The sequence below is a fragment of the Nematolebias whitei genome, chromosome 16 (genome assembly GCF_014905685.2).
Source record: "Nematolebias whitei isolate Nwh7 chromosome 16, NemWhi1, whole genome shotgun sequence".
Lineage (NCBI taxonomy): Eukaryota > Metazoa > Chordata > Actinopteri > Cyprinodontiformes > Rivulidae > Nematolebias > Nematolebias whitei.
Genome location: NC_056513.1, coordinates 24,408,966 through 24,434,163, shown reverse-complemented (window position 1 = coordinate 24,434,163; position 25,198 = coordinate 24,408,966). Strand labels below are relative to the sequence as shown.

At 38.5% G+C, this 25,198-nt stretch overlaps 1 protein-coding gene across 1 annotated transcript in view; it reads right to left on the bottom strand.

Moving 5' to 3' along the window:
• LOC119422976 (noelin-2) overlaps positions 1-24,446 on the bottom strand; it is a 61,565-nt gene extending 37,119 nt beyond the window's left edge. The window contains exons 1-3 of the mRNA XM_037690387.1: positions 24,202-24,446; positions 19,892-20,041; positions 11,778-11,933 (exon numbers count right to left, since the gene is read on the bottom strand). Coding sequence (XP_037546315.1) covers positions 11,778-11,933; positions 19,892-20,041; positions 24,202-24,345 — 450 coding nt within the window. The 5' untranslated portion in view covers positions 24,346-24,446. The remainder of the gene's footprint in view (positions 1-11,777; positions 11,934-19,891; positions 20,042-24,201) is intronic.
• Positions 24,447-25,198: the final 752 nt, after the last annotated feature.

Genomic DNA, 25,198 nt, shown 5'->3' with positions numbered 1-25,198 from the left:
TTGAATAGTCCTGAGAGGGTGAATACAGATTATTCCATTTCCAAAACCTAAACTGAGTCTGGAAAAATGTAAAAGATGATAAAGCCCTGCAGCCGACCTCATGAGCAGCTGAACAGTGATAAACAGGAAGTACCACATGTTCATCTACATGAAGGTAACTGCAGGTAAATCCTCCATTTTTGTCATAATTACGTTGCATGCTTAATGGTTAAATTAAAAGTTAATGCTTAAAGCTAGTTGTGCTTTGTTTTATGTCAGTATGCAGAAATACATTTCAGCTTCTGCTTGTATAAGTTTAATATTTGTTTGTTATGATCAGTAACACTAAAATGGTTTTGTACAAAGCATTGTTTAGGTTATGCAATGTAAAGCAGAGTGCTTGCTAGCACATCTGTATTGCAAATGTTCTGGTGGAGGACACCCCCCCCCCCACACACACACACATTATGAATGCTTCTAATGCCAATTCAATTCAATTCAGTTTAAATAGCGCCAAGTCATCTCAGGACACTGGTCAGAATGACCACCATGATGTTCAAGCCTAAAGCCATTGTCAGCAGGAAACGTCTTCTGTTACAAATAAAGTCCAGTTGTTTTTGTATTGACCGTTTTTTGAATTCATCATGTCCTGGATGACTGAGAATCTTCACCAGCACATGTCAGCAGGGGGCTAAGCACCCCTAAAGGGCAGATTCTAGAATCACCCCTGCCCACATCCATAATGAACCAAAGGATGCAGTAAGGTGTCACTTTGGATATTTTGTGCAACTACCAAAAAAAAGTGATCTTGTGCAAAAAAAAAAAAAATAGTACCCCTTTATGATTACTAAAGTGCCACCATTCAAACAAGATGTTTTGTTTGTTGTTCACATGAGTAAAAAGGCCGGAATATTTACAAAATGTAAATAGGTCATCATTCTGACTTGAACTAATGATGTGAATCTTTAAATGAAAAGTTTAGTCTGGAAACTTCCACAAACTAAACATTTAATATGTTTTACTGCTTCATCTTCAGTAGCAACATGAACTAAACTCTGTCATCCACTTCCTCACATATATAACGAAATCTGTTTTTTGAGAATATATCAATTATTCATTCAAATGACACTGAAAATCTGTGAATCAACATTTCAGCACAATGCCTGAGGTTTCTGCGTTTGCATTCTCTCATGTCTGCCGTTTTTCTCTTTTCAAGCTTTGGTAGCATGCACCCTGCTCGTGGTTTTGGCAGGAGACATGTTTGTTTTGCTCACATTTGGCATCTGATATGTGATGTGACTCTGAGTCATGGTTTATTGCTGCCTCCGTCCTCACACCTCTTTAGCTCTCCGTTGGGATGAGCTAGGGCTAGAGAAGAAGCTAGAAGTGTCAGAAGCCAAAAAAAAAAAAAAAAAAAAAAACAGCCACATTAACCAAATGGAAAGCACCCCCAGAACATGCTAGAGGGACTACACTTCCCATCTGGCCTGGGAATGCTTCGAAATCCCACAGAAGGAGATGGATGATGAGATGGAGGAGAGTGCATCTGGGCTGGTCTGCAGTTTCTGCTGGTGTTCTGACCCAGATAAAGAGCATAAAATTGATGTATGATTTCATTTTTACGGTTCACACTGAATACCCTAGCGCCAGCGTGAATATTTTTTTCTCATTCAGTTAAATGAAGATCGATATTAGCAAGAAATACAGTACACAAAAAAAACCCTCGTGTGCTGTAGTAGGAGGGAAACGGGCTTTTAATCTCTATGATACGTACATATATATATATATATATATATATATATATATATATATATATATATATATATATATATATATATATAGGAGCTACATAAGGATTTAGATCCAATATAGAAACAAAAGAGGTTAAAAGACGTGTCAAAGCAAAGACAAAAACAGCATCATCTTCCAGATCATCAAACACACGAGAGCAACAAAATCCAGGAAAGAATCTTGGAAATCAAACACTTTCTATGAATCTCTCCCCTGCTGCCAGAAAACATCACAGTCTTTATACTTTTGTCCAATTTGATGCTTCAAGATTTCCCAAACCTTTAGCATTTTTATTATTTCATGAAAGCAGAGATACCAAGCTCAGATCTAAATTTATCTCCTTCATCCTAATCTGTTTCTAAAGGCGGCGTTATTTGCATATAATTGTATATTCCTTAAATAGTTATGTCTTTATAAAAGTGTGGGAATGATTTGATAGATACTGAACACATTATCAAACAAATTAATCTTTTTTTTTTTATCTGTTTCTTCATCTTCTATTTTCAATATTATCTCCCTTTGTTGATAGTGTGAATGTTTAAGAAGCATTCACACTATTGTGATCCATTTTTCTTCCGTACGTTTTTCGGCACGATTCTCGTCCCACAACTTTTGAAGCTATTTCAACAAATCATAAATCAAAACGTTCAATTCTTTCAGGACACTCCTGCTATGACTTTTGGTATTGATGAAACTTTAGCTTTTTGAAATATTTAGCCTTTTCTGCCACTTTTTTCTCATAGAAAATGAACTGGGCTCATTTTACCTCCTTCAAATCTTTAAATCTGTTTCCAACCTTTTACTGCTCCTTTCACATTTTGTTCTGGTTCAGCTTCTTTCAGATTCCTTGTGCATATTTAAACTTTTTTCAGCTAATTTCAGCTATTTTTAAGCTGTTTTATGGTCCTTTCAGATTATTTCTGCTAACTACACATTTTTGTGCTTCGTCTAACTTCTTTCTGCTAAGTTCAGCTTGCCATGCTCCTTTTAGCTTATTTCTGCAAGTTTCAGCTTTGTCTGCTATTTCAGATACTATTTAGCTGTTTTATCCTAATTTTAGAATTTTCAGTTAATTCCATATTTATTGGCACTCATTTCAACGTTTTTCAGTCTAATTCAGCAAACATGTGCTCTCCCTACTTCCTTCTGGTAATTTAAGCTTCTTTCTGCTTTTTAATTTTTAGCTACTTTTCAGTGTTTTATTTATTTTTTTTCAGCTTTTTCAGATAATTTTGACATTTTTGTTCTCATCTCAGTTTCTTTCAGCCTAACTGGGCAAATATGTGTTCTTCCTGACTTCTGCTAATTTAAGTTCGTTCTACCTTTTCAGTTACTTTTTAGCATTAATTTTAGCTAATTTCAGCTGTTTTCAGAGATTTTTTTATTTTTATTTTTTTGTGGTTTCTTCTTCTTTCAGTCTAATTGACTTACTGGTATTTCTGCTAATTTCAGCTTGTTATGCTCATTTCAGCTTATTTCTGCTAGCTCCAGCTTTTTCTGCTATTTCAGCAAGTATTTAGCTGTTTTGTGCTAAATTTAACTTTTACAGCTAAATCCACTTATTTTTTAGCTGATTTCAGCTAGTTCCACTTTCTTCTGGTATTTTCAGCTTCTTTCTACCTTTTCAGCTGCTTTTCAGCAATTTTTGCTAATTTCAGCTTTATTGTTAGAGTTCTCCTAACTTGGGCTTGTTCTTCTATTTCAGCTACATTTCAGCATGTTTTAGCTAATTTCAGCTGCTTTTCAGCAAGTTCTTCAGCAATAAGCATTCACACTGTATTTTCACAGGAAATTTAATTTTTCTAGTTATTCTTTACCTCCATTTTCCTTCCACATGAAGCTGCAAAAAGACTCCCTTCTCTTTATATGCTCACGTTCTTCCTTTCTCAGTTGTTCATCTCTCTCTGTTTGACCTTTGTTCTCCATCTATTTCCTTTCCTTCCATCTTGGGATAAAATTCTGTTTAGTTATTGATAAACTTACTGTAGCTGCCCATTAATATTCAAGAGTTCTGCCTCATGGTGTGAAGGCAAAAGCTTGTGACTGCGAAAACCCCCGAGGAGCACAAACGCACACAAACACACACAAACACACACAGACACACACAGACACACACAAACACACACAAACACACACAGACACACAGCTCAAAGCAGCTAAAAACAGACCCTACTTGTTAAGACGCTCGGCAATAGATGAAAGGCAAAATGGATTCATGTGAAGGCAGCATTAAGTTATATTTGGGGAATTAAGGGCGAGTCCTTGTGTGTGTTTATGGGTTATTTGTTTCGTGGAAAAAAAGTTGTTGTTTTTGTACTGTGTGGGTCCTGCATACTTTTAGAAGACCATGTGTAAGCCATCTAAATGAAAATATTACACAGACCTGCTACTTTAATGTTTCCATAAAGGCCACGGAAAGACAAGCTATTAAGGAGAGACTTTGAGGAGGAAAATGAACGAGATGCTTGAGACAGATCAATATGCTAGTTTTTATTGTCTGCCGCCGAAGGTGAAGGCAGAGCAAGTCTGTGTGTGTGCGTGTGCCTGTACTGTCAGCAAAATATCTCATGACTGAACTTTTTTCACTGGATGGACGTCTAAAATTTAATAACTTGGAGAAAACACAATTCAAAATGGCCTCCACAGCTAATTGACCCTAGCAAACACAAACCAGGCTTTACATATGTCAGTTTTACCGATATGAAGCTGAAATCAGAAAATCAGAGCAGAAAACTAAAATATTTTCCAACTTTTACTCTGAGCAGTAAACTGATCACAAGGTGTGTGTGTGAAACTTGAGCATCTCTATGAGAATCAGCTGTGCTTGTCTGTTTGTTTGCTTGTTTGCAAAATCGATAAATGAACATAACTTTTGGAGTCAGCTTGATTCAAGATGGCAACCACAATTTTTTTTTTATTAACTTTATTTAACCATAACAATACACAACAAAAAGTATCAATTCTTACAATCAAAAGTTACAAAAGGTGATTCATGACATAATGGAAATAAAAGAAATAAAGAAGGATAAAGAGAGAGAGAGAAAAAGCATTATATGAAGAAATTGAAATTAACTAAGAAACTAAGAAATGTGTCAGCATTTTTCCCTTTTACATATTTTAATGATTTTGCATTGGACTTTAGCTCATTCTTCCAGTGGTTCACATTAGGTTTACATTTGAAAAAGTGACATTTATGAACATAATGTTTAGCTAATATAATCAAATTATTGGTAGCATATTCATTATTTCCAGTCTTATTAATTAACCCAAATTTGATTTCTTTTAAAGTGAGAGTAAGTAGCTGAATCCCTTTGGATTCAATCCACATTTTAAAATCAAGCCAAAATTGTTGAACTATCATGCAATCAAAGAAAAGATGTTCCAGGTTATCTGTCTCACAAAAAACACAGTTCCCAGTGTCCATTTTAAATTTTGTCCTTAAAAATTCCTTAGTAGGATAAATTCTATTTAAAAATTTAAATTGAATTTCTTTGGCTTAAGGAGGGACCGGAAATGAAATAAAATTAGTTCTGATCTTTTTGACGTCTTCTATACTAAAGTCCTTCAGAATATATTATCTCCTAATTAAGTTAGGAGAGAAGTGATGCAGTAGTTTGTTTCGCAACAATTTATTGTTACATTGATAGTCAGAGAAAGTAACTCCATCAATACAGAGTTGTTTCAGACCAGGGGAAATATCAGAGAATATAATATCTTGTCTCACCATAGCCCTAAGAGAGACTGGAACAGCCTTTAAATTTGGTTATATTTAATCTCATCACAATGGATCTGAATTTTTTTACAGAACTCCTAATATTGTAAAATGTTTCCTTCGTTGTCCATAAAATGGGCCACGGCCCACACGTCTTTAGAACACCATTCCTCAATAAATATAGATGTTTTATTAATCAGAATGTACCTATTGTTCCACACAGGTGTGTTGTGTGGAGTTATGATTGAAAATGAGTTTCCAGTAAAGAAGAACCTGCTTATGAAAATCTGAAAGTTTCACAGGCAATCTGCTAAATTCAAAATCACATTGTAAGAGAAAATGAAGTCCCCCTATCTTATTAAATACCAAATTGGGTATATATGACCAAATTAAGAGATTATTATTTAGAAAAAATTTTAGTCATTTAAGTTTTAAGGTACCGTTCATAGTTTCAAAGTCTATTGCATTCCCTCCACCGTCTTCGTAAGTTTTAATCAGGTCATCTTTACGTATATAGTGATTTTTTTTTCCGCCAAATGAAATTAAAATTTAAAGTATTAATAGCCTTTATCATCTTGGTTGATATAGGAAGAGAATAAGATGGATAAATAAATCTGGAAAGACTGTCCATCTTAGTTAATAAAATCCTACCAAAAATTGAAATGTCCCTCTGTGACCACCTGTTTAGAATCGACTTACATTTGTCAATATTATTCCAAATATTCATCTTATCAGAAACCATTTTATCCTTTGTTATCACTACTCCCAAGTATTTTACCTCTTTTTTAACATTTATGTTACATAGCGATAGCGTCGAATGGTCCTTCAGGGAAACAGCTCACATTTGTTAATGTTTAATTGAAGTCCGGAGGCTTTAGAAAACAGATCTATGGTTTGAAGTGCTAAAGGAATTTGATCTTCATTTTTTAAGAAAAGGGTTGTATCATCAGCCAGTTGACTTATTAACAACATCTCTGCAACCATTATGAATAACAGTGGTGAGTTTCCACAACCCTGACGTATTCCTCTATTAATACTGAATCTGTTACAGGTTCCATGACTGAGGGTTACACAGCTGTTTATGTCTTTATACAGTATCTTAATTAAATCCTTGAATTTTTCTCCAAATCCTAAATGAGTAAGTGTTTTAAAGATAAATGTATGTTCCACAGAGTCGAATGCTTTGTAAAAGTCTAAAAAAAGAATACATCCATTTCCATCAATCAAGTCACTGTAATCGATTAAGTCTAAAACAAGTCTAATATTATTGTGAATAAATCGTCCTTTCAGAAAACCTGATTGAGTTTCACCAATTATATCTGAAATTCCTTTCTTGAGCCTAGCCGCAATAGCAGCAGAACATTTTTTTATAATCTGTATTCAGTAAGGTAATAGGTCTTAAGTTATCCAAATGTCTTTTATCTTTGCCTGATTTAGGGATGAGAACAATCAGTCATTGTTTCATACTCACCGTCAATTCTTCTTTATCAATACAATCCAATAGGGCTTTAAATAGCATTTTCCTTATACTGTCCCAAAAAAAATTGTAAAAATTTACAGTGAGACCGTCAGATCCTGGGGATTTATTTGAGGTCATTTTCATAATGACAGAATCCAGCTCCTCCATTTTAAATTCAGCATCACAGTTTTCTTTGAAGGAAGCCTCAATCTTTGGAATCAAAGCAGGGCAACCACAATTTTAATTTGATTTTTTTTTACTTTTTCAATTTTGGTTGCTCCCTTCTTCAGGGGTCACCACAGTGAACTAACTTGCATGAAGAATTGGCAACTATTATAACACAGGGTGGTGATGCAACCACAGACCACCGAGCTAAAACAGCCCTCAGTGTGGAGCAGAGAACTGCTATCTGGTGGAGCAGAAGGTGGGGGTTAAGGGACTTGCTCCAGGGCCCAGAGTGGGGCAAATGAGGGTGGAGGAGGCTGACGTGGGTGCTTCACCTTTCCCACTCATATTTTTTTGTGTTGTCTGTACCAGGAGTTGAACCGGCGACCTTCCGATCACAGGCCTACCTTCTCTAAACTCTGCGCCACCACTCCCCAGCGCTAACTGACTTCATAAAAAACATAAATGGTTATAACTCAGTCACTTACTCGCAATAACCTTTATCAAACCTCGTTTGTCTGTTAGCAAAATGCCTTTTGAACCACTGAATGGATTTCAATGGAACTCTCAGAATGTATTAAATGGCTGCACATCTACAACCGATTAACGTTTTTTAGTCACCCCAATCCAAGATGGCCATCACAGCTGACTGATTTTAACCTTCACAAAGTTGTCTATATTCTGTGAATGTCACGGGTATGGAGCTCCACCTTTTGCATGGTAGTAGCTGACAATCATTCAGAAACCGTATTTCAAGCGCTCACTCACAGCATTATCACAGGCGATTGCAAATGATTTGATCTATTTATTTCTCATCATAAGATGATATTTGTCAAACACTGGAATAGAAGTTAGCGAGTATGCATTCTTTCAAGGACTGCTTTAACTTGACTTTTTTTTGGGGCTGTGATATCTTGACAATATGTATGAATATAAATGTTTTATTTTTACATTTTAATTTATGCACGCACACAGACACCTGTCTTACTTCTTCAAATTAATGCTGATGTTTTAAAAACTGCATTACACATCACCCCTCGGTGTCTCACTTTGTAAGTCTGCAGGACTGGTTTCTTGCATTTATTTCCAACTATGCTCTGACTGAACTCTGTTTTTTAAGCTGCTGCCACTTCCATTTGAAAATGCTCAGCCAGGGAATCGACTGCATGCTTTGCTTGCAGCATGAAAACAACATTTGTACAAGAATAATGAGATTAAAAGGAGTCTTCAAGGATACAAATGATCAATCCTCACTCAATGAGATTACTAAACACTCCTTGAAATTAGATGGTCATCGGACAGCCTAATGATTATAGATTTTTTATGTCACTTTGATAATTTTGTAAGTTGAACAAGTACGATAAGAATAATAATGTAAGTTTTGCTTTATTTGTTGTTTTATGTTTTGTTTAAATACATTAAAAAAATTGTTCTTTGCGCCCATTCCAAGAAATGGTATGTTGCAGCGGATTATAAGTTGCATTAAGAGAAAGAAAACAGTCAGATAAGTCAAACTTTATTCAACTCATTCACAATAACCACGTAGAATCGGTTCAAGGTCAGCAAGCACAACCAGAATTAATACATACTGTTGATTTTTGAGAACGTTAAAGGATTTTAATTGCGCCTTATAGTCTGAAAAATATGATAAATCTGAAGTTATGCTGGTAGCCGTTTTTCTCTAGTTGGTATAAAAGTATCAGGAATATTCATCACAAATGGAGTCATTGTGGAATAAGTTACTCTGCTTTAAGCTGCTGCCATGAAACTACAAAAAAATATCTGTACATCATGTACTTTCCAGTCAGGACAAAGCTTTCTGAAGGGAGTCGGAATGTGACCAAATTTATCCTAAATGAACCAAAATCCATACAAAGGTGGTGTTTAAATGGTAACACATTCACATAAAGTAGAATCTTAACAGCAACTGCATAAATATACGACTGCATTAAAGTCTATAAAAATATGACACTGATGATGACACTGACTTTAGGATCATTGGTTTGACGTGAACTAGAGTTAGGTGGTAATGCAGTTTTAAAGTATGGTTTCAAAAACAGCAACAGTATTGTTTTAAACACAGTCCTTAAAAGACTCCGCCATGCGCAAATAAGTTCAAACTGTAATGTTTGTGCACGAGGGGGTTATTTGTTTAAACTCTTCTACTGATATTACTGAGCTGTAGCAGTAATATGTTTGCAAGAGTAATTCCTTCTGTTTATGCTGGAAGCATTATAGAATTTAATGTAAACAACAATCCACCTTGTTGACCATGTTGCGTGTGTAGCTTGTTGATTTTTTTGTGGCCTGTTTCAACCGGCGCACATCCAATAAATTACATTGAACAGTTTAAGTTTACTGGGCTGTACTCTGGTGCTGTGATGGACTTATGATAAATGGACTGTACTCCCATAGCTTCTTTCTAGCCAACTTGGATTCTTGTGCTTTTATACATTCATGCAGCGCTCTACATCTCCACAAAGCTAATCCAAGTAAATTATTCTGAGACAAATCAATGATTTAGATTACATTCATTTCGTGGGACAGACATAGGAAACAGTGATGGGTGCAGTCTCTTACACCGACACATTTCGGCATGTGACTGTATACTGGTGGAATCGAACCCCCATCTCTCTCATTGGCGGACAACTTCTCTAACCACTCGCCCACAGATACTACACTGAGGATGTGTCCAGGGTGTACACATGTTAGGGAATTTTTGGTCAAATGTTATGGATGTTTTTAACTACTATGGCTGAGAATGTTAACTCTCTCAGAGACAACTGGGTGAGGAGCTGGGTGAGGAGCTGAGTGAGGAGTTGGGTGAGGAGTTGGGTGAGGCTACAGTGAACTGATGAGAGTATAAAAACAAGCTTCACACTCTGCTTGTGGCAGATTCTCATGACTGGTCTACTTCCTGCCTTGTAAGTCAACACCAGTTAAAAATCTCCTTTTGTCGAGTGTGGCTCCTTTAGAGTAAGTAAGATAAAACAAGAATATTTGTTCCACCAGTGTACCCCAACTCTCTCGAAATGACTGATGGAAATACTGTAAGTGGCAACTCCCCCAACACCAAAAGGACAAAGCAGGTAGAGAAAATGGATGGACCAGGGGTCTGCAAGTTTTATGATCAAAAGAGTCTTTCTGCCCTTCCTTCACTAAATTAAACGTGTTCAGAGCCGCAAAACCTGTTACAATTATCATTATCAACTAGTGGCCCGTGGGCCACTTTAAGTCTGTTAGAATGTGCTTTTCTGGCCAGTAGGCATGAATTTATAAAACTAAAAACATGATTGTTAATGTTTGTTTAAATTTGTACATTTTGAGACAAAAGGAAATCCAGAAAAAAAAAAAATTATCCATCCATCTGTTCAGCCACCCATCCATCTTTACTTGCTTTTTCCTTTTCGGGTTGCAGGTGTCCATATCCAGGTCGCAAGAAAAAAAAAATACTTATTGACTAAAAACAATGAACTGTGCAGATTTATGCGTGTGTTTTTTTTATTATTGTGGAGAAATTGAGTATCCTACTTTGAAGATTTAAAGCATAAAGTGAAAGTGAGTATAATTTACTCTGCATATTAGTACTAGTATCCATATATTTGCAAAGGAAATGACAGAAAAACTGATAAAACTAGTCATTTTTTTGTTGTGGGAATAAAATCCTTCAAAATTGAGTTTTATGTTAGTTTTGTACAAAGCTTGAAAGAGCCGCTGCGGAGGGACAAAAGAGCCACATGTGGCTCCAGAGCCGCAGGTTGCAGACCCCCTGGGATAGATGGACAAATGATGGATGATGGATAGATGGAAGGATGGATGGATGGATGGATGGATGGATGGATGGATGGATGGCATTGGAAATAAAATAAAATTTAAAAAAACTAGTCCCTAATCCACTTTTGCCTTGAAATGCAAATCAGATCAGACTTTGTCAGTAATTTTGTTTGATGATACAAGGTTCTCCTACCCAGTGGTTCAGTTTCATTGGCAGTTCCAGCCTAAAATAGCCGGCATTAAAGCATCAGTGGCTAATTTCCATTTTTAGATCATCCAGCTCTCGTTAGTCAGACTCTCGTTCTTTAATAATAATCTTCTTCCAGCCTCCTGTTGTTTTGTTTGCACAGATGCCAGTGATACCATGGCAGAAAGCAGCATGGCTAAAAGGATTAGTATTCCTAAACTAAGCAGTGAAATATGTTTAGATTTCTATCACTGATAGTATCCAAGAGGCAAAGATAACTTTTGAAAACCCCAAAAGCTAAAATTCTATTATAAATGCTCTCTGGTTTTGTATCAAAATATGTAAATGACTTTAATATTATATATTTGAGACTCCCATGTATCATTGCAGCTTGTAGCCTCAATGTGTGCGGGGATGCAGCAGTTTCACTGGCACCCACACAACAATGCTCTGTGACACTTACACAGCGGACATGTAAATAGGGAAATTGACAGCTTTAAGGCTAATTTTGTCTCCTTGGTGAAAGATGCACACAGATCTGAGAGCAAGCAGGAAACTTCAGCCTGGCATGTGTGAAATCAATGTTTTCACACCAAAGGTTATGTATTCCCTGCAGCGACAGTATTACTTTGTGTTTGTGTCTGAGATCCTGACATTATGCTTGTTGCGTTTGTGTATATAGGTATGTTTGTGTGTATTTTTTTATGTACCTGGAGGCTCTTGGTTGTTAAAGTGCGAGGGTTTGCCACATAAGAGTGTAAACGTCCATCCACTCTTCTCAACAGCGGCTCAGAGTCTCGGACGTACTGCAGGTCTCTGGATGTCCTCAGGTCCACCACCTCAAGGGACTGACTCACGTTCTGAACCTGACACACACCAAACAGGCACATACATGTGACATAGGTACAGCTGCAGTTGGATGTTTACATAAACTCATCACGGGCATGAATGTCATCATATTTTCTAGATTTAAATAGTTCAAAGAACCCATTTTCGTCTGAGGAATGATTATAAAACATCCAGCTTTAATGTTTTTTAAAAGCAAGAATTGGGTGCAAGAGATTGAATTCATTTGTGGATTTTCTACAACATATCCAAGGTCAAATGTTTTATAATACACAAAACCCACTAAAAGTAGATCAAATGCACCATTGCAAGATGCAGCTCAACCATAGAGGTTTTGTATCATCAACAAGCGTTTGGCACATTTTTTACTGGATAATTGTTCTTATTTAATGGAAAGATTTGGTATATTTTACTTAAATTGGTTGTTTTCATGGCACAGACCAGGCTTTAAAGCATATAGTCAGCAACTTCTCAGTTGGATTAAAGTCGATCATTTGATGCGGTCATTTCAGAAGCTTCATGTTGCCCTGCTTTATCCATTCAGAAACCAGTTTTGATGTGTTTAGGATCACTGAACAACAACAAAACCAGCCTGATCAAGAAAGCTCATCAGAGACTCTACTTCCTCAGGTGGCTGAGACAAGCTGGTCTGAGAAGCTCAGTCCTCACCTCCTTCTACAGGTGTGCAGAGGAGAGCATCCTGTGCTCCAGCATCAACGTGTGTCATGGAGGCTGAACAGCTGCAGAAAGAAAAGCTTTGCAGAGAGTGGTGAAGGCTGCACAGAAGTCTGTTGGAATCAGCCTCCCCACCATCACAGACATTTACACCTCTAGATGCAGGAAGAGGACCGCCTGCTTCATGAAGGACTCCACTCACCCAGCACACACACTTTTTGCCCCACTCCCCTCAGGAAGGAGGTTGAGGAGCATTAAGTGTAGAACCACTAGACTGAGGAACAGCTTCTACCCTGAGGTTGTTAGACTCATGAATCTCTAACCAGAATAATCACTGTGAAAAATCACATCATGTTGCTGCTTATCTGTTCCATGTTGCTGCTGATCTGTTCCATGTTACTGTGTTCATGCATGCTCATCTGCTCACACATACTCGTGTTCGTGCTGCTGTTCGACATAATGTTTTTATGTTATTAGTGCTTAGTGTATATTTAGTCATTGTTTTTCTTAGTTCATATCTTCGATCTTATTACTGTTTTTCTTTTACATTTTATTGTTGGATGTAACTGGGACCCTGTGTACATAATCTCATTCCAGCACATGCACCACATGAGATGCGAATGACAAATAAATCTCTCTGACTGACTCTGAAGCAGCCAAATGAGGGTACGTTGAAGAATTTGTTGAAAGGAGAAGTTGAAAGAACAACAACAGTTCCATGTTGCTAACGACCATTTTGCTAACAGGACTATGTTGCTAAGAGAACCTCACTGCCAAAAGAACCACTCTGCCAACAGAACCATGCTGATGTAGACGGATTTCTTTTCCATGTTTGGCACCTTGTTTTTGTATTTTTGTTGCATGCTTTGGTATTTTTTGTTTGTTTGGCAAGTCGAAATGGTTCTTCTCATCCTGAGCATTTCATTGCATTGTTGACCTTGTGTTGATTTGCATATGACAAATAAACCAAACCTGAACCTGAACCCAAATTCTGATGTAGCCATCCTTCGTCATTCATTATTCCATTCCCTTGTGTAGTTTCCCAGTACCACAGCATGATGTTACCACTATCAGAGTCAGTCAGAGTCAGAGATTCTTTGTTGTCATTCGCACCTCATGTGGTACATGTGGTGGAGCGAAATTATGTGCACAGGCTCCAAGTTACATCCAACAATAAAATGTATAAGAAAAACAATGATAACATCTAAGATATGAACTAAGAAAAACATCAACTAAATATACACCAAGCACTAATAACATAAAAACATTACGTCGAACAGCAGCACGAACATGAGCATGAGTCTGTATGAGCAGATGAGCACGCATGAACACCTCAACATGAAACAGATAAGCAGCAACATTGAAACAGATCAGCAGCAACATGATGTGATTTTCACAGTGATTATTATGGTTAGAGATTCATGAGTCTAGCAACCTCAGGGTAGAAGCTGTTCCTCAGTCTAGTGGTTCTACACTTAATGCTCCTCAACCTCCTTCCTGAGGGGAGTGGGGCAAAAAGTGTGTGTGCTGGGTGAGTGAGGTCCTTCATGATGCAGGTAGCCCTCTTCCTGCATCTGGAGGTGTAGATGTCTGTGATGGTGGGGAGGCTGACTCCGACAGTCTTCTGTGCAGCCTTTACCACTCTCTGCAAAGCTTTTCTTTCTGCAGCTGTTCAGCCTCCATGACACACGTTGATGCTGGAGCACAGGATGCTCTCCACTGCACACCTGTAGAAGGAGGTGAGGACTGAGCTTCCCAGACCAGCTCGCCTCAGCCGTCTGAGGAAGTAGAGTCTCCGATGAGCTTTCTTGATCAGGCTAGTGGTGTTGTTGCTCCAGCTGAGGTTGTCATTCATGTGTACACCCAAGTACGTGTAGCTGGAGACCACTTCCACCGCAGATCCTCTTATGTTCAGGGGGGTGTAGGTGTTTTTGTTCCTTCTGAAGTCCACAATCATCTCCTTTGTCTTCTTCACATTGATGTGAAGGTTATTCTCTTTGCACCAGCTCTCCAGGTGTTCCACCTCCTGCCTGTAGCTGGACTCATCATTGTTTGTGATGCATCCCACCACCGCTGTATCATCTGCAAACTTTACAATGTGACAGCCTGGATGGATAGCTGCACAATCATGTGTGAGCAGAGTAAACAGGAGGGGGCTCAGCACACATCCCTGAGGAGAGCCAGTGCTGAGGGTTATGGTGGAGGAGGAGAAGTTGTGGATCCTCACTAACTGTGGTCTGTTTGTTAAGAAGTCTAGTACCCAGTTGCAAATGGAGGGCCTTAGTCCTAGTGTGAACAGTTTGTCCATCGGGGTTTGGGGGATCCTGGTGTTGAAGGCGGATGTGAAGTCCACAAAGAGCATACAGACGTAAGAGTTTTTCTGCTCCAGGTGGTTGAGAGCAGTGTGGACCACAGAGGAGATGGCATCCTCTGTTGATCAGTTCTCATGGTATGCATACTGATGAGGGTCCTCATTGATGTTGATGGTTGTTTTGATGTGAGTCATGACCAGTTTTTCGAAGCATTTAGCGACTATGCGGGTGAGGGCCACTGACTGAAAGTCATTCAGACCAGTCACTGTAGGGCTTTTTGGGACTGGGATTATGGTGGCAGTCTTCAGGCAGGTGGGAACGGTCTCCAGGGTAAGTGAGGTGTTAAAGATGTCTGCCAGCACCTCGCAGAGCTGATCGGCACATTCCTTCAACACTTTTCCGGGGATGTTGTCTTGGCCGGTTGCCTTGTGCGGATTAATCCTCCTGAAAGTACTCCTTACTTCGGCTGAGGTCACGCTGAGATGCTCTTCATCTGGTGGTGAGGTGAGTGTGGTGCTGGGTGGTCATGCTTGCTATCATACTTGATCATTGGTTCAGTGATCTGAAGTTTTAAAGCCTCACATCAACTTACACTTCTTGTCACTGAATCCAAATAGTTCAATCTTTGTCTCTTCAGACCATACAAGAAGACTTTTTTAATGTAGGCAACTGCAAATTTCAGTCAAGTTTCCTCTTTGGTCAGCACTCTCAGATGTAAAACTTTCCTTATTGTGGACAGTAACACTGGAGTTTCAGCAGTTTCTAGTTCTTTACAAAGCTATGGTGGTTGTTGAACATCTTTTCTAATTTCATTTCATCTAAAGGTGACAGATGTGCATTGGGCAAATCCATTAATTAGTCTCAAAATAATCCTTTTTTGTTCTGGAGAAAAGAAAGTGCCAGCTGCAGTAAACCCTAATCACTAATGAGAAGATAAGCTCATCAGACAAGCTTTGGTCAAATTAAAGGACATTGTGCAACCTTAAGCTGCACTTATTAAAAACATCAGTGAATGTTTGTGCTGTAAGGCCTGCATGTGTAATTTGGACCCTGTAAAAGTCTTATTTTGAAAAGCCATTGCTGTTGTATTCATTCCACCCTGGAAAACGAACAGTTCAGATAAATAATTTAAAGCCCAAAAATAAGATGACATTTATGCATTTACTCAATCTAAAATACTCTGTGGCGTGACTGAGTCATCTCTGTGTTTGCTAATGTTGATTCGCTCTAGTGGCCATCTTGAATCTGGATGAGTTCGGAAGTTTTTTCCACACCATAAGTCGCTCTTTTTTCCATAGTTTGACCAGTTCTGCGACTTATAGTCTGAAGTGACTTATATACGTTTTTTTTTTTCCTATTCATGACACAATTTTAGACTAATATGTTAAATGTTCATTCATACTGACATGAACCATAAACATTACCATTTACAGCCGCCAGGCACTAACACTCCCCCGCCAAACATTCATGTTCAAGTTCACGATATTGGTGAATTTACCAGTTACTTGCTTGTCGGACTCGTTGGCTTGTTATGTTAATTAAGCCTGCTCAGGATCCCAGGTGTCCTATTTTTGTGTATTATTGATATTTAAAGCCCTATTCGCACGGGATTAGTTTCACCTAGGGACCACATGTAATTAATAAATTACTCCCCAGCATCTGCTTTTCATGAGGCACATTCGCACGGGATAACCAAAGTCTGACACTTAGCTGAAATTTACAGACATTTTCCGGATATGATGTTAACAAGCTGTGTTGTCACAACCAAGCCGGTCCATAATAATGTGCTTAATGTGCGGTCCGGGCCGCTCTCAGGCTTTGATGTACAAAGTAGTTTTACGAATAAGCACAAAGAAAACTAAAGAATGCACAATATAACATTGCGTTAATCTACTTGTTGAGGAGGAGACAGGTCCAACCGGCCGGTTTAAGAGATTAAAAAACGCCACGTTAAGCTCAGATGGGCAACCTGTCACCGGCTGTGCGTGTGAGCGTCCGCATGACCACTGACCTACCAGTTGAAATGGACTTGCGACCTGTCCAGGGTGTCCCCGGCCAAAGCGAGCAGCGCATTCATTTAAAATAGCTTGTTTTATATTTTTTCAAATGATTTTGCTTAAACACAAACAAAAACCACCTCATTATGTATCGGATCCCGCCCATTCTGTTCAAATCATTGATTAGAATCATCACAGGACCTTGGGAGTTCAACAAAATATAGTAGGTAATTTACGGGGGAATTTTTACTTTACAAATTACTGACATGGCCCATTCGCACAGGATTAACAACACAGACAATCTCTGTAATTATTACAAATAGCATGTGATACCTAGGTAAAATTAATCCCATGCAAATAGGGTTTAAGATTAAATGTCTGTTTTTGCACTTTGTGAAATACACTTCTAAATAAATGTGACTTATATATTGTTTTTTCCTCTTCATGAGGCATTTTTTGACTGATGCGAACTATACTCTGACTTATAGTCTGGAAAATACGGTAATCAATTGTTCATCCAGTGATTACTTTCTGATAGTTTCACAAAAATCCTTTTTTTAAGTATCTCATTAGGCTAATTGTAACAAGGGTGTATGTTTGTCTTTAAAAATTGCAGACACTCCCATATTGCTGCTTGTTAGCATTCCAAACCAACAGATGCATCAAATCAGTTTTGAAACCAAATTAAAAAATGTGAAGAAATAAAAATACTATTAACAAATGACCCACGAGTTGCAAATCCAGAAGTGATACAAAAACAAGCAGACCCACCCACTCATCTCTCGCTGTAAATAAAGCTGCAGAGGCCAGAGCACCACACACACATCACAGAAGGATGTGGGTGTCACTTCCAAACACATGCTGAGCTAATTAAGATTCGTAAACACACAAGCATCGCAACAGGAGCAGATTTGGGAGAAAGGAGAATGAATTATTTCTGTGTTCTTTTTCCATCTCCTCTAATTTATTTGTGTGAAGAGAAAAAAACATAATCTGCAGCTGGATGGAAACAGAGTTAAAACCATTGTGATGTAGCCAGTGGTGCTGTGGCTCTGTTGCTTCAGGCAGGATGCAGAGAGCCTACATCCTCCTGTGTGACCCCTCATAACATCACATACTGTGAGGAAATGTTTGCTGATCTCCTGGTGTTCAATAATTTACCAGTTTCAGCCACAAATCATTTTCATTTCTCTTTTGGGATAAATACATGAAGAGAAACGTGCTTACGCAGCCAGATGCACATTCCCATATGAACACATGTGCACACACACATTTACATAGAAATAAAAGTGCACATGATCATAAAGTGAGCCTCGCCTTGCGGCGTGCAACAAATTACTTCTTTCTCAAGCATCGATCAGGGTTTATACTGAGTGGAAAAATCATCTGAGTCAGTCTGTCAGTCTGTGGAGGATGCAGCTACTGAGGGATCAGGAAAATATCTGTCAGTGAAGCATGCCTCTGAGGATGGGGGTGGGGGAGACGCAGCGTTGTGCATGTTTGTATCTGCAAGTGTAAACAAAAGGACAGTCCTGTTGATATTAATAAACATTCACGCTATTGTGATCCATTTTTCTTCCATACCTTTTTTAGCACGATTCTCGTCCCGCAGTTTTCAAGATATTTCAACAAATCATACATCAAAATGTTTAGCTCTTTCAAGATAATGCTACAATGATTTTTGGTATTGGTGCAACTTTAGCTTTTTGAAATGTTTAGCCTTTTCTGCCATCTTTTTTTTTTTTTAAATCATAGAAAATGAATTGAGCTCATTTTACATCCTTCAAATCTTTCGATGTGTTTACAACCTTTTACTGCTCCTTTCACATTTTGTTCTGGTTCAGCTTCTTTCAGCTTCTTTGTGCAAATTTAAACATTTTTTTCAGCTATTTTCAGCTTTGTCAGCTGTTTTGTGCTCCTTTTACATACTTTCTGCTAACTACAAAGTTTTTGTGCTTCTTCTAACTTCTCCCTGCTTATTTCAGCTTGTTATACTCCTTTCAGATTATGTTTGCTAGTTTCAGCTTTTTCTAGTATTTCAGCTATTATATAGATGTTTTACGCTAATTTTAGCTTTTTCAGCTTTTTCAGCTAATTCCAAATTTTTGGACTCATTTAAACTTTGTTCAGCCTAATTCAGCAAAAATTTGCTCTCTCCACTTCCTTCTGGTAATTTCAGCTTCCTGTAGCAACTTTCCAACTGTTCCTTGCTAATTTCAGCATTGTTCAGATAATGTCTACTTTTTGTGCTCATTTCTGCTTCTTTCAGTGTAACTGGGCAAACTTGTGTTCTTTCTGCTTTCTAATGCTGTTTTAAGCTTGTTCTACCTTTTCAGCTACCTTATTAGAATTTGTTTTGCTAATTTCAGCTGTTTTATGATTAATTCAAGTTTTTCTTGGTAATTCCTGCTACTTTCAGCCTAATGAGCATCTTTCTACTAATTTCAGCTTGTCGTGCTCCTTTTAGCTTTTTTTTGTTAGTTTCAGCCTTTTTTGCTATTTGAGCTATTATTTAGCTTTTTCATGCAAATTTTAACTTTTTCAGCTAATTCCACATTTTCTAGTTAATTTCAGCTCTTTTAATTTCCTTCCCATAGGTTAAGCTTCTTTTGGCCTTTTGGGGTACGTTTCAGATGTATTACTAATTTTAGCTCTTTTTAAAAAAAATCTGATTTACTAATTTTTGTGCTCATTTCTGTTTATATAAACCTAATTCATCAAATATGTGTTATTTCTGTTTTCTTCTGCTAATTTAGGCTTGTTCTTTTATTTCATCTACCGGTACATTTCAGCATGTTTTTAGCTAATTTCAGCAGTTTTTCAGCAGGTTCTTCAGCAATAAGCATTCACACTGCATTTTCACAGGAAATGCAATTTCTCTAGTTAATCTTGTGTCTGTCTCTACATCTTCCCTGCATTACAATGCTGACCACTGGATCAAACCCTGATGAACTCAAGAATCACTCAACCACAAACACACACACACACACAGACCTGTTCTGTCAGCGAGCGAAGCTGTCGATTCCGAGGGTCTCGTTTGCATAGAATTCGTGCAGGTGCGACAACCGTGCACACACATCTTCCGTCAGGATCTGAGGCGGTGCTGTACACCTGCCAGCCTTCCTCTGAGCCCGGGTACAAGCCCTGCACACAAACAGGCTCAGTGTTAATGAAGTCACTGCAGGAAGACAACAGCAGAGGATCAACAAAAACCAAGAGCATCTCAAAATAAAATCACACGTTGTGCTCTTTTCATTTCATTTCAGGGCACACAACAGATATTTTTATTCAGTCCAACACATGTTTTGATTGCATTTCAGCCTTTTACAGTGTCCCCAGTTCTTATTCTGCACTTTAAGCGTCTTCTTACTCACATTGGCGTACAGTGTTAATTCATTCAACATTTATTTATACAGGTTAGTCTCATTGAGCCTCGAGGACTCATTTACAAGAGAGACCTGTTTTAAACAAAGAGCACAGATGACAACAGTAGACATTCTTAAAAGAAAGTGAATAAATTGAGAAAAAATAAATGAAATAAAATGATATTTAAAAATGAAACAAAAACAGGTAGATTGTAAAATGATATATACTAAACACAAGAACATGTCTGCACTGGTTCTTGCCAGGAACTTAGCATATTTCTGAAGCCACTTAGCGAGGTCAAGGTCGAGAGCTTCACATCTTTTTGCAAGATATTCCATGAAACAGGAGCTGAGTAGGAGAAGGCCCTTTTGCCTAGTTCAGTCCTCACTGAGGGAACACTGCAGGTAATAATGTCCTGAGAGCGCACTCCGTAGCTGCACTCACGCAGAGACATGTAGGAGGAGATGTATGAAGGCAGCAGACCAAGAAGCGATTTAAAGATGAAAATGTACCAGTGAGAGAGTCTGCGTGAAGTTAATGATGACCAGTTAACCAGTGAATACAGGGTGCAGTGGTGGGTACGATAATCACAGCCAGTTATGAATCTTAGCGCACCGTGATAGTCAGCATCCAACATTTGCAGGGTTCTTGTAGGAGCGTTCATGTAAATAATGTCACCAAAGTCAATGGAGGGAAGGAAAGTGACAGTGACAAGGTGTTAGGATCTAATTCTAAAAAATGAAACCCAGTTTAACTTTCAGTTTCTTTTCCAAGTTTTCAAGTTTTTAATAAATAATTAAAGATGACAACAGGTGCCCGACAGGATACAAGCAGGTGACAATGACTGTTTCAATCAAAACACTTAATAATAATAAAAAAGAAACATGTTGTTTTTTCTGAACACTCGTTTTCCAAGTGTCTAAGTTAGTTAGTGGTTTAGTGTAGAGTGTGACGTGAAGGAAACAGAATCTTTAGATCTAACAATTTTTACTTAAAGTTTTGTAAAATTCACCTAATTGAAAAATTAAAAAAAACAAAAAACAATTAACTTCAACTCAAGCTGAGAAAGAGTGGAAACTCTCTTTTTATTAACACCCACAGCCATAAATGGTGTGTGATAATGTAAATGCTTTACAGATGTTGAGCCAAAACCAGGTGTTGTGCAGCTAAGAGTCGTTCCTAACATACAGTATACTTTGAGTATACACAAGAGCTGCAAAATTGTGGCCATAAGTCAAGTCAAGTCAAATTTATTTTTAAAACACATTTAAAACAGCAGCTGTTACCAAAGTGCTTAACAATAAGATCAAGGCAGTAAATTAAAGAACGAGAATAAGGCTGCTGGCGACATGCATTCTTTTAAGGAATGCTATTTTTATTGTTACGGCGTTTTCTCTGCTAACAACAGCAACTTATCATCAGTCTAAACAAGCACTTATATCAGCTTTTACATCGTCAGTTTATAGATCTTGCATTTGTTGAGGTGAATTTTAAGACAGAATAAATGCTGCCACCTTCTTACATCTAGTTATATTTTCATTTAGTTTATTCTTTCTGTCTGGTTTGGAGCTACATTAGGCTTTTCTCAGACAAAAGTATTCATCTGAAGCGGCTTCGTGAAGTATCTTGGCAGAGAGCACGTGAGAATGTGAGCTTTTTGTGGTGACATTTCGCTAGAGTCTCACTTTGACCTACTTACTGCTTACACTTAGGAACAATGAAGCTGAGCTGAGGAGCTCAATGAGATGCTCACCCAACCTGTCAGGTGGCAGTGAAGCTGCTCTACAAACCTAAAAAAGAAAAGAATAACGACTAAGGAGGGAGCTAGGAGGATGGAGATGTGATGGATGTGAAGAGTAGAATGTTGAGGCATGCTGGGAAATGATGTCATCTGGGTTTGGTGTGGTGACAAAACAGATATATTTAATGAGGTCAACGAAGAAAGGGGTGATTTATACATTTTGGACATGGGATGAGTATATAAATGTTGCTGGGGTCTTCTGCTCAGTGTAATTAAAAAGTGCACAACATAAGACACTCTAGGGATTCATACCCTGTAAATACAAGAACTTCATTTTGCAAATTGCTAATACCGTATTTTCCGGCGTATAAGTCGCAGCTTTTGCATATATTTGTCATTCCTGCGACTTATATGCCGAAGCATCCTATAAACATATATTTTTTTCCATATTCATAACGCAATTTTTGACTGATGCTTTAAATTTCTAAGAACTGCAACAGCGAGTCCTCTCGTGCATACTCTCTTCTCTCAGCTGGTGCAGGCAGAAGAACGCTGGAGAGCTAGCGGCTCCGGCCACAATGGATGGATGGAAGGATGGATGGATGGATGGATGGATGGATGGATGGATGGATGGATGGATGGATGGATGGATGGATGGATGGATGGATGGATGGCACCGCACCGTCCAGGCGAAATGAAGCTGTTTTGACCATTAAAGTGCATTTGTTAAGTAAAAGTTAAACTGTGACACACCTTTGCTATAATGTCGAGCAAACAAATAATTGTTTTTAAGCGTTAATCTTGTTAAATGTCTAAGAACTGCAACAGCGAGTTCTCCCGTGCACGCTCGCTTCACTCAGCTGGTGTAGGCGGAAGAACGCTGGAGAGCTAGCGGCTACGGCTGCGATTGATGGATGGATGGCATCTCGCCGCCCAGTCGAAATGAAGCTGTTTTGACCATTAAATAAACACATAATAAATGTGACAGATCAGCGGTGATGCATAATAAATGCAACTTATACGCCCAAGTGACTTATATATGTTTTTTCCCTCTTCGTGATGCTTTTTTTTTTTGACTGATGAGGCTTATATACCGGTAATTAAACATTCTGTCAGCACATTTTACTTTAATATCTCAACGTGTAAAGACTGAAAATAAGTGCCTCTGCTTCATGCAACAGAATGGGTTTACGGAAACACAGCAGCTGACAATTCCTGTCAATAAACTGTGAATAAACATGGCTCTCAAGTAGCACAACGTCCCCCCTAACATCTCCATCTGTCCTCATACTGTGTGTTTGTGTGTGGGCGTCTGCTTGCGTGAGACCGCTTGTACTTTGCTGAACTTGCAAAATACTAATACATATCAGATGAGGAGGTCTTCTGGAGCCAAACTGTGCAAAGCCCAAGCACACACGCAATCAGGTAATCCTGCAACCATCACTTTGAGAGTGCATTTATTTGGTCTACACACAACTTGAAGCCAAATGTCTGATTTGTCCTCAACTTAATGCAGAGCTGTGTAGAAGGATGAGTCATAATTTGACCACAAACACACAATAACTGGCCCACATGCAGGTTTGTCCAGCATCATGTGTGCAGTGGACCAGCAGCTCCATGTCCAGGGTTGCCAGGGTGTTGCTAAGGCAACAAATCGCTGGCTGTCCCAGGGGTGAGTCAACCCTCCCCCAGGAGAAATATCACTCCAGTAAGTCTGAGACTGAGCAATCCTATTACCTGTTTGTGCAGCAGTGGGATTTCTTCTGCATTTGTGTGCTATTTATGAGCCTTAGTAAAAAAATAAAGTTATTTATTAATTGATTTGTCCATTTGCACCATTTATTCTCCACACTTTCAGCCGTAAGGGATTTAATTTTCCCTGTTTGCATGCATAATAAACATTTCAGAGTCCGTTGATGTATTATCTGTATTTTATTTCATTTGTATTTTATTATTTACCAATTAAAAAGGGGGACATTAATCTTATAATCAATAATCACAGTAGAGAGCTTATTTATTTGCATTGTGAGTGAATGTTATTGTGCTACAGAGCACAAATAAATTAAATAATAAACCTCCACTGTAAAGTTCATATAATTTTTCAAAGCCATCAAACCACAAATGAGCATGGTTTATGGCTTTTGCACAAACGTCCTACTACCAGCTCCTCGTGCAGTGTGTGCATGACAATACATACACTAATGATGCGCTCGTGTGTCCCCTCAGAGGAGATGACGGTTCCGTTGAGTCCAACCAGTGAAGGCAGAGTCTGGGACATCCAGTTGGTTACCATAGCCATGGTGCTGAGCACAGCACCGATCTTCAACATGGGAACCGTCATCTTGACAGACGCTCAGGGAAGAACTCTGCCGTGCTTTCACACACAGACCAAAGTCATCCCCAAAACAGCATGGTGCTACAGGTAAGACGCTGTCGATGGGAACCAGAGAGATTTTCTCACAGCTGTAGTCTCCTCTCTAACGCGAACACAAGTTAAAGGATAAATCCTGACGCCAAAGCCACTCCAGAGTCCTCCATGTGTAAATGCATCAAGTCCAAACATCCAGAGCTGCAGGAGATGCTCTCAGAAACTGCTGGTTTAAAATGTGTGTCTCTGTGAGTATGTGTGTGTGTGTGTGTGTGTGTGTGTGTGTGTGTGTGTGTGTCCTGGACTCCTCTCCGTCTGGCAGAGAGATGTTGTGATTGAGCCAGAGCTGTTCTCTCTTTTATCCTCTAACTCTCTGCTTCCCCCTGCCTCTTCTCTCTCTCTCTCTCTCTCTCTCTCTCTCTCTCTCTCTCTCTCTCTCACACACACACACACACCCCTCCATCTCTCACTCAGATTCCCATTTAATCACTTAACTTCTTCATCCCTGCAGATAAATCTCCTCTTTAGCAACATTTAATTGGCAACATATATCACTTAAAGTTAGATTTTTATTTAATCCCCCACATCCATTCATCATTAATTTACTTCTCTTGTTCTTTCCCTTTTTTTGTCTTGGTCTTCAGTTTTCTCTTTCCTATTCAATTTTAGAGAAGACAAACATTTGTTTTTCTTTCTTTTCTCCTGCATGATTCCCTTTTTTATTGAATATATGTCTAAATAAGTCCATATTGCTTTGATTGACCTGTCCCTTGGATGTGTGTGTATGTGCTTCTGTGCGCGCGCGTCGTGTGACTGTTGTTGCAAG